At 49.0% G+C, this 13672-nt stretch overlaps 1 protein-coding gene across 8 annotated transcripts in view; it reads left to right on the top strand.

Moving 5' to 3' along the window:
• Positions 1-13672, top strand: part of TRAF3IP1 (TRAF3 interacting protein 1) — a 406766-nt gene that overhangs the window by 217547 nt on the left and 175547 nt on the right. For 2 of the 8 annotated variants that reach the window (XM_069225520.1, XM_069225521.1), the window contains one exon: positions 9681-9758. The exons of the other annotated variants lie outside the window; for them this stretch is intronic. In XM_069225520.1, coding sequence (XP_069081621.1) covers positions 9681-9758 — 78 coding nt within the window. The remainder of the gene's footprint in view (positions 1-9680; positions 9759-13672) is intronic. 8 annotated transcript variants of the gene reach the window in all.

Here is a 13672-nt window from a genome sequence, read left to right as displayed (position 1 = left end):
TAATCACAACACAGTAGACTCCTGACAGTTAGTTACAGATCAGCCCTGTTTGCTTATTGCAGGTGTAGTGAGCAACTAGCCCCTCAAATTGTGAACATTTGAACAATCATTGTATCTCCAGGGTCCTGTGCATTCAGCTGCAAATTGTAAGCCTTTTATAGCTGCCATGAATAGGCTCAAAGCATGCCACAAAAAGTTATTCTTTAAGAAAGACATAAACATTTGACTAAAGCACAATGACCATAGAAAGAATACAATTTTTCCATATACTTTGCTACGGAAGCATATTTCTGATGGATACAACTACCTGTGGATTCCTCACCTAATGAATACTCCCATGGCGCCAGCATTCCACTGAAATCTTCTTACTAGTCTCTGCACGTCGACGAGGACGTCACTCTAGCCCACGCGACGCCGTCTGACGTCATACAGGCAATAAGAGGTCCTCGACGACGTGCGGACGTCAGTTCCCTTTTTTCCGTGCATTCGAAACGGTTATCTTCGAGGGAGCAACTGTTACTTTTTTGGTTACAGTGTATTTTTGCTGCGTAGTCTTTCGCTGTGGTAATAATGTCGCAGAGAAAGTCTGGATTTAAGCCTTGTCGTGAGTGTGGAGGCAAGATGTCGGTGACGGATCCTCATTCCGATTGCCTTTGGTGTTTGAGCTCCGACCACGACGTCTCGACTTGTGATTCATGCCAGCACATGAATCCAAAGGCCCTCAAGGAACGTGAGGCGAAGCTGTTTATGGCTAAATCGAAGGAGAAGCATCACAAGAAGTCTTCTTCTCCAAGACATCGGCGTCATCGAGACTCCCGGCGCCGTAGAGAATCTCGGCGTCATTCGAAGGAGACTCGTTCCAGGTCTTCGGATCGGCGCCGAAGGACATGGGAGATCAGTCCCACGGTTACGCCGCATCCTTCGACGCCGTTGCCCTCTCCGGCGTCTCCAACTTCACCTGGACAGGCGTCAGTGATTGAGGTATTGGAGCCTCAGGTATTTTCTCCGGCGCAGAAGCCGAGGCCGGCGTCGGGGTCGCCTCCGAGACAGGCACCTCAGTATCCGGCTTTTCCCACCCCTGGAGCCGATAGTTCCGCATTCTTGAATGCGATGTATGCCATCTTCCAACAGATGGCTCCAGGGGGTGCTCCGGCTGGGCCTTTGGCCTTTTCTTTGGGTGATCCTGCGCCTCTTCGGCCGGCACCCTTTATGCCCTTTCTCCCTTTTGGGAACGTGGGCTCGGCGCCAGTGTCGGCGCCGGTGGCCGCTCCGGTGGCTTCAGAAGGATTGGCCCCGGGGATTTCCATCCCGTCGACGTCGAAGTCGGGATTTCGGCCTGTGACTCCGGTGGGTCCATCTGCTTCAGCTGCTCTTTTGTCGGCGCCGAAGTTACCTGTGGCGCCGGACGCGGCGTCGGTGGCTTCTGAAGATCGGCGCCGATTTTCGACTTCGGCGGAGGCATTGTCGACTCCGCGTATTGAACAGCGACTTCATTCCAGGAGACGTGCTCTCCGTGTATTAGAAGAGCAGGAGTACCAACGAGCCCTGGAGGAAGGAGAGCTAGAGGACTCGGGTGATGGGCTGCGTGGACTGGAGTCGGCCAGTGGGCTGGACACTTCCCCTGAGTGGGATCTTTCGTCCCCGGGGGAATATACTGAGGAGGCTGCTTCCTTTCATGCAGTGGTACGGAAGGCAGCTAGTTTTTTGGACCTGCCTTTGCCGGTGGTGGAGGCTAAACAAAACCTTTTAACAGAGGTGCTACATCCGGCCTCAGCTGCGGCGGAGCCTCTGTTGCCATTTAATGACGCTCTGCTGGATCCGGTGATAGAGGTGTGGAAGAGGCCGGCATCTTCCCCAGCAGTTCACAGAGCCGTGGCCAGGAGGTATCGGGCGGCTCCGACTGACCCTGGGTTTCTATCTAGGCACCCTACGCCGGAGAGCTTGGTGGTGCAGGCCTCCTGTTCATCCAAGTCAGCGCCTGGTTCTTTCCCGACGGTGCCTGGGGACAGAGATTCAAAGAAGCTAGAGGCGCAGTCGAAGAAGATTTTTTCGTCCTGCAGTCTGGCGTTAAAAGCCACCAATGCAACCTGTATCCTGGGGAGGTATATTCATGCTCTGATGGATGACATTTCCTTATCGTTTACAGAGCTTCCCCAGGGTCTTTTGGATCTTGTCTCAAATGCTCAGGCTGCTGCGACCCAGATTATCCAGACAGGACTGGATACCACTGACTCGGTAGCCAGAGCAATGGGCACAACTGTGGTGGCAAGGAGACAGGCCTGGCTCCGTAACTCGGGCTTTTCTGCAGATGTACAGTCCACATTGTTGGATCTCCCGTTTGATGGGGACAAACTGTTTGGAGCCAAGGCTGATTCGGCCTTGGAACGTTTTAAGGAAAGCAGGGCCACGGCTAAGTCGTTAGGGCTCCAAGCTCCTTCTTCCACGGCCTCTTCCAGATTTTTCAGGAGGTTTCGTGGATTTGGGCGTGGCTCTTCCTCCTCTTCCTTTCGGGGAAGATATCAGCAACCTGCCTCTTCCCATCCCTATAGATCTTTCAGGGGGAGAGGTAGGGTCCGCACCAGAGGAGCCTCTCAGCAGCACTCTGCCTCTTCCTCATCCTCTGGCGGGGTGCAGCAGGGGAAGCAGCCTTAGGCTTCCACCATTTCCCACTCACTCCTCTCCTGTAGGGGGAAGATTACAGCATTTTCTCACCAAATGGAAGACTGTTACAACGGACACTTGGGTTCTCAGTATTGTGGGAAAAGGCTACACCCTTCCCTTTCGGGAGTTCCCGCCCCTCATCCCGCCCCGCCCTTCTTATTGTTCAGAAGAACACCTCCTGTTGCTAGAACAGGAGGTACAAGCCCTCCTTTCCAAGGGCGCGGTGGAGGATGTTACTCAAGGTATTTCCTGATTCCCAAGAAGGATGGTCGTTTGAGACCAATTCTGGACCTGAGGATCTTGAATTGGTTCCTCAAGCAGGAAAAATTCAAGATGCTGACCCTAGCACAGGTGCTTTTGGCGTTGAACAAGGAAGACTGGATGGTGTCTGTCGACTTGCAGGATGCTTACTTTCATATCCCGATACTCAAGTCACACAGGAAGTATCTCCGGTTTGTGGTGGGATCGCAACACTATCAGTTTGCGGTCCTTCCGTTCGGTCTTACTTCAGCACCTCGAGTCTTCACGAAGGTGATGTCGGTGGTTGCGGCAGAACTCAGAAGGAAGGGGATAGCAGTATTCCCTTATTTGGACGACTGGTTGATCAAAGCCAAGTCCCCGGAGCTTGTGTCGCATCATCTGCAGTCAACAACCCAGTTGTTGTTCGACCTGGGTTTTTCGGTGAACGAGCCCAAATCTCACCTAGAGCCCTCTCAGCGCCTCCTGTTCATAGGGGCAGTACTGGATACAACATTGGGTCGGGCCTTTCCTCCGCCTCAGCGGATTCAAGATATTCAGGATTTGGTTCCAATGTTTCAAAATGGAGCGGTAGTTCCAGTTCTCAAGGTCCTTCGTCTGCTCGGTCTTTTTGCCTCCTGCATTCTGTTGGTCACGCATGCTCGCTGGCACATGAGGGCTCTTCAGTGGTGCCTTCGAAGGCAGTGGTCTCAACACAAAGGGGATCTAGAGAGTACTGTCAAGATCTCCAGAGATGCTGCTGTGGATTTGAAGTGGTGGATTGCAAGCAACAATCTTACACAAGGAAAGCCGTTCCAGCAGTCGCCACCAGTGGCCACAGTCATAACGGATGCTTCCACTCTAGGGTGGGGAGCTCATCTGGGGGATCTGGAGATCAAAGGTCTTTGGTCTCCAGAGGAACAGATGTTTCACATCAATCTGTTAGAGTTACGGGCTGTACGTCTGGCTCTCAAGGCCTTCCTCCCTTCCCTTCGTGGTCAGTCGGTACAGGTCCTAACGGACAATACTACCACGATGTGGTACATAAACAAGCAGGGAGGAGTGGGGTCGTACCTTCTCTGCAGAGAAGCTCTTCGACTATGGTCCTGGGCAAAGGACCATCAGATTTGCTTGATAGCAAACCATCTGGCCGGAGTCTTGAACGTGCGTGCGGACAGTCTCAGTCGCCATTTCTCGGCAGACCACGAGTGGCGTCTCCATCCAGATCAAGTCCGTTTAATCTTCCAGAGGTGGGGGTTTCCTCGGGTAGATCTGTTTGCCACTCGAGAGAACGCGCATTGTCCGTTGTTCTGCAGCCTCCAGTATCCGATGCAGGGAGCGTTGGGGGACGCGTTTCAAATAACCTGGTGCGGCCAGTTGCTTTACGCGTTTCCTCCCATACCCTTGATTCCTCGAGTATTGAGGAAGATTCGCCAGGACCGGGCTCTAGTCATCCTAATAGCTCCGGATTGGCCAAGGAGGGTATGGTACTCCGACCTTCTCCAACTCTCAATGTGCCCTCCGCTCCGTCTCCCTTTCAGGGCAGACCTCCTCTCGCAGTCGCAGGGGCAGGTTCTACACCCCAACCTCCAGAGTCTGCACATACATGCCTGGAGATTGAACGGGGCAACCTGAGTTCCTTCTCTCTCCCGCCTGAGGTAGTGGATGTTATATTAGCGGCCAGGCGACACTCCACTAAATCTATCTACGCTAATAGATGGTCTAAATTTGTTGCGTGGTGTGGAGAGAGGCAGATTGATCCTTTGCATTCTCATCTATCGGACGTTTTGTCTTTTGCTCTGTCTCTAGCGCAGAAAGGTTGTGCAGTGGCTACCATTAAGGGTTATTTATCGGCCTTGTCAGCCTTCATATGTCTTCCAGACCAACCATCTTTATTTAAATCCCCTATTGTTATCAGATTCCTGAAAGGTCTTCTAAATAAATATCCTCCAAAGCCATTCGTTATGCCGCAATGGGATTTGTCCTTGGTCCTGACTTTCCTTATGGGGTCCCCTTTTGAACCTATGCATTCTTGCCCCTTAAGGTATTTGGTTTTAAAAACAGTCTTCCTGATAGCTATAACATCAGCAAGGAGAGTGAGTGAGTTGCAGGCCTTATCAGTAAAGCCCCCTTATACAACTTTTTATGGGGATAAGGTGGTGTTGAGGACCAAGGCTGCTTTCCTCCCGAAGGTTGTTTCACCCTTCCATTTGGCTCAGGCAATTACTTTGTCCACGTTCTATCCTCCGCCTCATCCTTCCAAAGAGGAAGAAAGACTGCACCGTCTGGACCCAAAGAGAGCGTTGAGCTTCTTTATTGATAGAACAAAGGATTTCAGGCTGGAGGATCAGCTGTTTATTGGATACGTGGGCAAGAGGAGAGGAAAGGCAGTCCACAAGAGAACACTATCCAGGTGGGTTGTTCTTTGCATTAAAATCTGTTACTCTTTGGCAAAGAAGGATCCTCCTGAGGGCATTAGAGCTCATTCCACCAGAGCTAAGTCGGCCACTTCGGCCTTGGCCAGAGGTGTTCCTGTGGTCGACATCTGCAAGGCCGCAACTTGGTCGTCCCTTCACACTTTTGCAAAACATTACTGTTTGGATTCTGAGGTTAGAAGGGACGGCCATTTTGCACGGTCAGTGCTGCAGGATTTCTTGGTTTGACCATTTAGGCACCCACCGCCGGGCGTGGTACTGCTTTGGGACTCTATTCATTAGGTGAGGAATCCACAGGTAGTTGTATCCATCAGAAGAACAAGTTACTTACCTTCGGTAATGACTTTTCTGGTGGATACATTAGCTACCTGTGGATTCCTCACGGTCCCACCCGCCTCCCCGTTGCCTTTCTGGTCTTACCAAGTAATCCTTGAGTACGCTCCTCTTGGTCTTTGAGGGTGCAATGGAGGTTGTATATAATATATTTATATATATGTATAATATGTATATATGTTTGTGTATATACTTGATGTGTATATATATTTTAAAAAGAGAGAGTTATATATGTATATAAAAGATTTACAGTTATTCATGCAATGTTGTGTATTTTTACAATGTAATGGGATGTTGCCTTGCTCTTTCATTGCATTGCCTGGTTGTTCTCATGCACGTAAAAAATGATTGGTACTGACGTCCGCACGTCGTCGAGGACCTCTTATTGCCTGTATGACGTCAGACGGCGTCGCGTGGGCTAGAGTGACGTCCTCGTCGACGTGCAGAGACTAGTAAGAAGATTTCCGTCGAATGCTGGCGCCATGGGAGTATTCATTAGGTGAGGAATCCACAGGTAGCTAATGTATCCACCAGAAAAGTCGTTACCGAAGGTAAGTAACTCGTTCATCTACACCTCCTGCAACTATGTTTTTAATTTTATGTACTTAATGACCAAGTTAACCTTTGGTAAGGACTTATCTGGTATAGACTAAATCTAGCCGCAGATTCCTTACCTTAGAAATATCTCCAGAGGTCAGACTGGGGTCTGAATTGTTTTTGTGACCAGTATCCCTGCATGCCGGTAGGTGGCGTAATTCGGCTGTGCATGCCGTTGTCCGTGCCGGAAGTGACTTTTGTGGTACCTACGTAGGTGCCACTCAGGGGTACTGAGGGCAGTTTCTTTTTGTGACTTTTCACGCCACGAGCATAAAGCTACAAAGAACACTGACCACTTATGTGGAAAACTAGGACCCTGAAAGAGTAGTAGCCCTATCCCTGGAAATCAGTTCGCAGAGTGGGGAGAATGGGTGGGTTGGTAAGGAATCTGTGGCTAGATATAGTTTTTACTAAGTAAGGCATTACCAAAGGTAAGTAACTTGTTCATCTGATAGAGACTTCTGGCCACAGATTCTTTACAATAGAATTGATACCCAAGCAATATCTTCCCTCGAGGTGGGTCTGTGGACACATTTCAGACGAGGAAGACCTCCAGAACCGAATGGGCAAAGTGCCCATCCCAATGGGCTTAATTGTTCACTCAATAGTGTTTTGTGAATGAGCAATGAGGCGTTGCTGCCTGGCAGATGTCCAGGAGTGAAACTCTGCATGCTAATGCAATGGTTGCGGTGTTAGCTCTGACGAAATGAACTCTCAATCTCTCATGGGCCTCTTGGCCAGTGTGTAGCAGATCTTGATACAGAGCACGATCCATCTGGAAATGGTCTCCTTCTGCAGGTCCATCCTTTCTTTGCTCTACCATAAACCACGAAGAGTTGGTTGGCCACCCCGGAACTCTCCTTTGCGGTCAAGGTATAATGACAATGCTCTTTTTGACTCCAGATGGTGAAATCGCTCCTCTTCCTTGGAGTGATGTAGTGGACCTTGTTTGGGTCCCCTGGAGCGGGACGGTGATGACGGGCAATTGTCCTATTCTAAGGGGCCCCTGTGCTGGGCTTGGACCACATCCCAGGTAGGACATTCCTGAGAGCCTCGTGGAATGGGAGAACCGGTTCTGAGGGAGACACTCCAGGTTGTAACAGCACAAGTCTTGACTTCCACCAAGGGGAACTGAAGGTTAAGGACCTTAGCTGCCCCCTGCACTATCATAGCAAAACATGTTCCCTTCTTCCTAGTCACAGTAGGGGGAGAAAGCATGAATGAAACGACACAAAGGGCCCCATGATCAAGGAGAAAGAGCTAATTTTTAGGCAACCAAGTCAAGTTTCCCCTTGGGAGGTCAATGTTCCACACTCTTATACTGCTAAAACCACTTACTGAAGCGTACCACAGACACACAACCCTCTTTTGGCAAATTACAGATTCAATTAGTACCACATGGGTGTCAGACTATGAAGAACTTTAATAAGATGAATGCCAAGCCAGATCCAGTTTATCACACAAGTGATTCTATGTCAGCTTAACATTAATCATCTATCATTTAACTCCTGTAACTTGTCTTGGCATCAGTTATAAACATAAAAACAATTATGACGCAAAATAACATAGTTATTAAAAAAGCAATATAAATAAAAGTAGATGGGGAGCAACACATAAGACAACACACATCTGTCTTTTTCCAATACTAATTTGTTATAACCATTGTCCAAGATACATCATTTTCCCATATAATAATCATCGATTGCATCCCAGTTTTCATCAGATTTAGTGTGCAAGGTACATTGATGTGTTTCGGTGAAGTGTGTAGATATTAACCACCTTCTTCAGGACAAAGTTCAGAATACTATCTCCCAAAGACATTCAAATGAGAATACAAAAAAACCTGCATGGAATATATAACCATGATTGCTACAATACTAAGCCATCAATAAAGTTGTACATTACATTTTATAGGTTCACCACAAATCTAGCAGAAAGGTGGTACCAATAAATCAAAATCTCATAATTACATTAAAAAAAACTCTTTACCCACTTGTCATATATCCACGCTTATTTCATACAAATAAGGCATCTTACAACACCACACCACCGCACACATACTTATGACTCTAAATGTGTAAACACTTCCAGGTAAATATGACCCAAACAAAGACTTCTTACACTCTATACACCACCAGGCTCATACAAGTCCTTGTCTAAATATACCCACATCCATACATATATCATCAAACAATTGATATCTTCCACTCACCTGCCTTTAGCTTTCAAAGTTCCTATTCAGGACCCATATCTTACTATTGGAATCTAGAAAGGACTTGACTTCGAGTGCAAAAAGATCTAGGGCTACCCAACTTCGCCCAGGACCTTCCTCTTGACTGGGATCTGGATCGTTGTGCATATCATGCCACCAGGAGCTTGAAGGATCACTCCCTCAAGATCTTCGGGTTCATGCCATGGCAATCGGCTCCAGCCTTTGATTCGTGGTCGCTCCAGGCATCAGAGACATACAAGATTGTGGGTCTGTCACCAACTTCAAGCGGTGACAGGCACTGCTGGGACTGAAGCCAGCCTTTTGAGATGACATCCCTGCCCCACCAGGAGGGAAAACCTCAAAAAGATATCAACAAAAAGTTTAAACAAGTCAGTCAAAAATGACTAGGAGTAGCTGTTCTCCATTTATGCGCTGACTGGAGCCGTAAAAAAAAGAACTGACATCAGTGCGTCTGGGTGGCGCCTATATAGGCACCATGAATGTCACTTTAGATTCTGGCGATCTAAAGATCACGCAGAGGTAAACAAAGCCACCTACTGGCGCTCAGGGGTACTGCTCACGGAAAAACTTCTGGATCTAGTCTGACACCTGGGGATATTAAAGTAAGTTCTCTGCAGCTAGAAGCCTCTAGCAGATATTTACACGATGAAAATTAACAAATTATACTGAAAATATCTTAGAAAGAGTGCCTCGTTCATGACTTCTGTGTCCACGCCTGGCGCTTTATTCTCCTGATGAAAGCACCAGCATTTTTGCACGTTCCTTGAATTAATAATAGTTGTGCTGTTCTTTAGAAGGGCAGCATTTATCCATTACCCTCATTTTTAGAATGATGAAAACCATTGTACCAACCAGTATTGTATGCATTAAATGGTATTGCATAGGCCACTACACTCAACTGTCTGAACTCAAACTTTTCAGACATTCCTTTGGCTCTGACCTCCCGACAGCTAACATCGATTTTTACAGTTTCATGTTGCATCATGGATGAGTCCAACACACTGTATTACTGCTGCTTTAATCCAGTTGTCATGGAGAGACAAGACACCGATCTTGGGTTCAGCTTAACAATAAATATAGAGAAGACATTAGACTATGTGTCCTGTCCCATAGTTAGATTTTGGTGAAGATCTGTGATGTAAGAGGGTGTGTTTCATTTTACTCATTACATTCTTTCATATCAGGGCGAAAGGAATCTTCTAGAAGAACAAGTACAGGTAGTTCAGCTGATGAGCAGCTAGTGATTGCTTCAGAAGAAAGAGGTAAGTTGCTCAACATAATTAGACCTGGATTTCAAGTTCCCTTATAAAGTAAGGCCCATGTTCTGGGTTGTTTCCTGGAAGCATTGGACTGATGGGACTGGGACATCAGAATACAATGCCACAAAGTGCTGTTTTATTCTGGCACACTTAGTTTCACCGTAAGTTAAGATATACGTTAGTCTTGTGCTGGTGTGTAATTGTGCCTGCCCAAAGCATGTGGTGCTTGTGTGCAAATTGTCACATTGATATATTTGTAAAATAATGAATAATTATGAGAACACACTGAAGGAGGACAGCGTTAGGCCAGTTCTTGACATTACTGTGGTTTTGGTGAACATTTAGCCTCCAGAGTGCTACTGATAATCAGTCTGCATCTGGAGTAGAAGTGATTGTTAATGAAATGTTATTTCTCAGACATACTTTTTCTTTCATTATAAAGTGCTGATCGACAATGCATCAGTGATGTTATTGCAATCCAGAGCTTGACAGCTATGTCAGTTTCAGTGTCTTCTTGTAGCGAAGGGGGTTAAGGAATCTGTCTAGCTGCAGCATTTCACAAATAACCGAAGTTCTCACATGCTGTCCTGTGCTGTAATTGGTGTTGTGCAAAATTGTTATCTTAGCAGCTGTTTGTTTTTTACATTATTTCTTGCTGTGTCCCTCTAAATAACCCTTTCTGATGGATACAACTACCTGTGGATTCCTCACCTAATGAATACTCCCATGGCGCCAGCATTCGACGGAAATCTTCTTACTAGTCTCTGCACGTCGACGAAGACGTCACTCTAGCCCACGCGACGCCGTCTGACGTCATACAGGCAATAAGAGGTCCTCGACGACGTGCGGACGTCAGTTCCCTTTTTTCCGTGCATTCGAAACGGTTATCTTCGAGGGAGCAACTGTTACTTTTTTGGTTACAGTGTATTTTTGCTGCGTAGTCTTTCGCTGTGGTAATAATGTCGCAGAGAAAGTCTGGATTTAAGCCTTGTCGTGAGTGTGGAGGCAAGATGTCGGTGACGGATCCTCATTCCGATTGCCTTTGGTGTTTGAGCTCCGACCACGACGTCTCGACTTGTGATTCATGCCAGCACATGAATCCAAAGGCCCTGAAGGAACGTGAGGCAAAGCTGTTTATGGCTAAATCGAAGGAGAAGCATCACAAGAAGTCTTCTTCTCCAAGACATCGGCGTCATCGAGACTCCCGGCGCCGTAGAGAATCTCGGCGTCATTCGAAGGAGAGTCGTTCCAGGTCTTCGGATCGGCGCCGAAGGACATGGGAGATCAGTCCCACGGTTATGCCGCATCCTTCGACGCCGTTGCCCTCTCCGGCGTCTCCAACTTCACCTGGACAGGCGTCGGTGATTGAGGTATTGGAGCCTCAGGTATTTTCTCCGGCGCAGACGCCGAGGCCGGCGTCGGGGTCGCCTCCGAGACAGGCACCTCAGTATCCGGCTTTTCCCACCCTTGGAGCCGATAGTTCCGCATTCTTGAATGCGATGTATGCCATCTTCCAACAGATGGCTCCAGGGGGTGCTCCGGCTGGGCCTTTGGCCTTTTCTTTGGGTGATCCTGCGCCTCTTCGGCCGGCACCCTTTATGCCCTTTCTCCCTTTTGGGAACGTGGGCTCGGCGCCAGTGTCGGCGCCGGTGGCCGCTCCGGTGGCTTCAGAAGGATTGGCCCCGGGGATTTCCATCCCGTCGACGTCGAAGTCGGGATTTCGGCCTGTGACTCCGGTGGGTCCATCTGCTTCAGCTGCTCTTTTGTCGGCGCCGAAGTTACCTGTGGCGCCGGACGCGGCGTCGGTGGCTTCTGAAGATCGGCGCCGATCTTCGACTTCGGCGGAGGCATTGTCGACTCCGCGTATTGAACAGCGACTTCATTCCAGGAGACGTGCTCTCCGTGTATTAGAAGAGCAGGAGTACCAACGAGCCCTGGAGGAAGGAGAGCTAGAGGACTCGGGTGATGGGCTGCGTGGACTGGAGTCGGCCAGTGGGCTGGACACTTCCCCTGAGTGGGATCTTTCGTCCCCGGGGGAATATACTGAGGAGGCTGCTTCCTTTCATGCAGTGGTACGGAAGGCAGCTAGTTTTTTGGACCTGCCTTTGCCGGTGGTGGAGGCTAAACAAAACCTTTTAACAGAGGTGCTACATCCGGCCTCAGCTGCGGCGGAGCCTCTGTTGCCATTTAATGACGCTCTGCTGGATCCGGTGATAGAGGTGTGGAAGAGGCCGGCATCTTCCCCAGCAGTTCACAGAGCCGTGGCCAGGAGGTATCGGGCGGCTCCGACTGACCCTGGGTTTCTATCTAGGCACCCTACGCCGGAGAGCTTGGTGGTGCAGGCCTCCTGTTCATCCAAGTCAGCGCCTGGTTCTTTCCCGACGGTGCCTGGGGACAGAGATTCAAAGAAGCTAGAGGCGCAGTCGAAGAAGATTTTTTCGTCCTGCAGTCTGGCGTTAAAAGCCACCAATGCAACCTGTATCCTGGGGAGGTATATTCATGCTCTGATGGATGACATTTCCTTATCGTTTACAGAGCTTCCCCAGGGTCTTTTGGATCTTGTCTCAAATGCTCAGGCTGCTGCGACCCAGATTATCCAGACGGGACTGGATACCACTGACTCGGTAGCCAGAGCAATGGGCACAACTGTGGTGGCAAGGAGACAGGCCTGGCTCCGTAACTCGGGCTTTTCTGCAGATGTACAGTCCACATTGTTGGATCTCCCGTTTGATGGGGACAAACTGTTTGGAGCCAAGGCTGATTCGGCCTTGGAACGTTTTAAGGAAAGCAGGGCCACGGCTAAGTCGTTAGGGCTCCAAGCTCCTTCTTCCACGGCCTCTTCCAGATTTTTCAGGAGGTTTCGTGGATTTGGGCGTGGCTCTTCCTCCTCTTCCTTTCGGGGAAGATATCAGCAACCTGCCTCTTCCCATCCCTATAGATCTTTCAGGGGGAGAGGTAGGGTCCGCACCAGAGGAGCCTCTCAGCAGCACTCTGCCTCTTCCTCATCCTCTGGCGGGGTGCAGCAGGGGAAGCAGCCTTAGGCTTCCACCATTTCCCACTCACTCCTCTCCTGTAGGGGGAAGATTACAGCATTTTCTCACCAAATGGAAGACTGTTACAACGGACACTTGGGTTCTCAGTATTGTGGGAAAAGGCTACATCCTTCCCTTTCGGGAGTTCCCGCCCGCCCTTCTTATTGTTCAGAAGAACACCTCCTGTTGCTAGAACAGGAGGTACAAGCCCTCCTTTCCAAGGGCGCGGTGGAGTTGGTCCCAGAGCAGGAAAGGGGTCGAGGATGTTACTCAAGGTATTTCCTGATTCCCAAGAAGGATGGTCGTTTGAGACCAATTCTGGACCTGAGGATCTTGAATTGGTTCCTCAAGCAGGAAAAATTCAAGATGCTGACCCTAGCACAGGTGCTTTTGGCGTTGAACAAGGAAGACTGGATGGTGTCTGTCGACTTGCAGGATGCTTACTTTCATATCCCGATACTCAAGTCACACAGGAAGTATCTCCGGTTTGTGGTGGGATCGCAACACTATCAGTTTGCGGTCCTTCCGTTCGGTCTTACTTCAGCACCTCGAGTCTTCACGAAGGTGATGTCGGTGGTTGCGGCAGAACTCAGAAGGAAGGGGATAGCAGTATTCCCTTATTTGGACGACTGGTTGATCAAAGCCAAGTCCCCGGAGCTTGTGTCGCATCATCTGCAGTCAACAACCCAGTTGTTGTTCGACCTGGGTTTTTCGGTGAACGAGCCCAAATCTCACCTAGAGCCCTCTCAGCGCCTCCTGTTCATAGGGGCAGTACTGGATACAACATTGGGTCGGGCCTTTCCTCCGCCTCAGCGGATTCAAGATATTCAGGATTTGGTTCCAATGTTTCAAAATGGAGCGGTAGTTCCAGTTCTCAAGGTCCTT

Source organism: Pleurodeles waltl, chromosome 3_1, assembly GCF_031143425.1.
Source record: "Pleurodeles waltl isolate 20211129_DDA chromosome 3_1, aPleWal1.hap1.20221129, whole genome shotgun sequence".
NCBI classification, from domain to species: domain Eukaryota; kingdom Metazoa; phylum Chordata; class Amphibia; order Caudata; family Salamandridae; genus Pleurodeles; species Pleurodeles waltl.
Note: the sequence above shows the minus strand (reverse complement) of the source record. Positions and strands in the feature narration are given on the sequence as shown.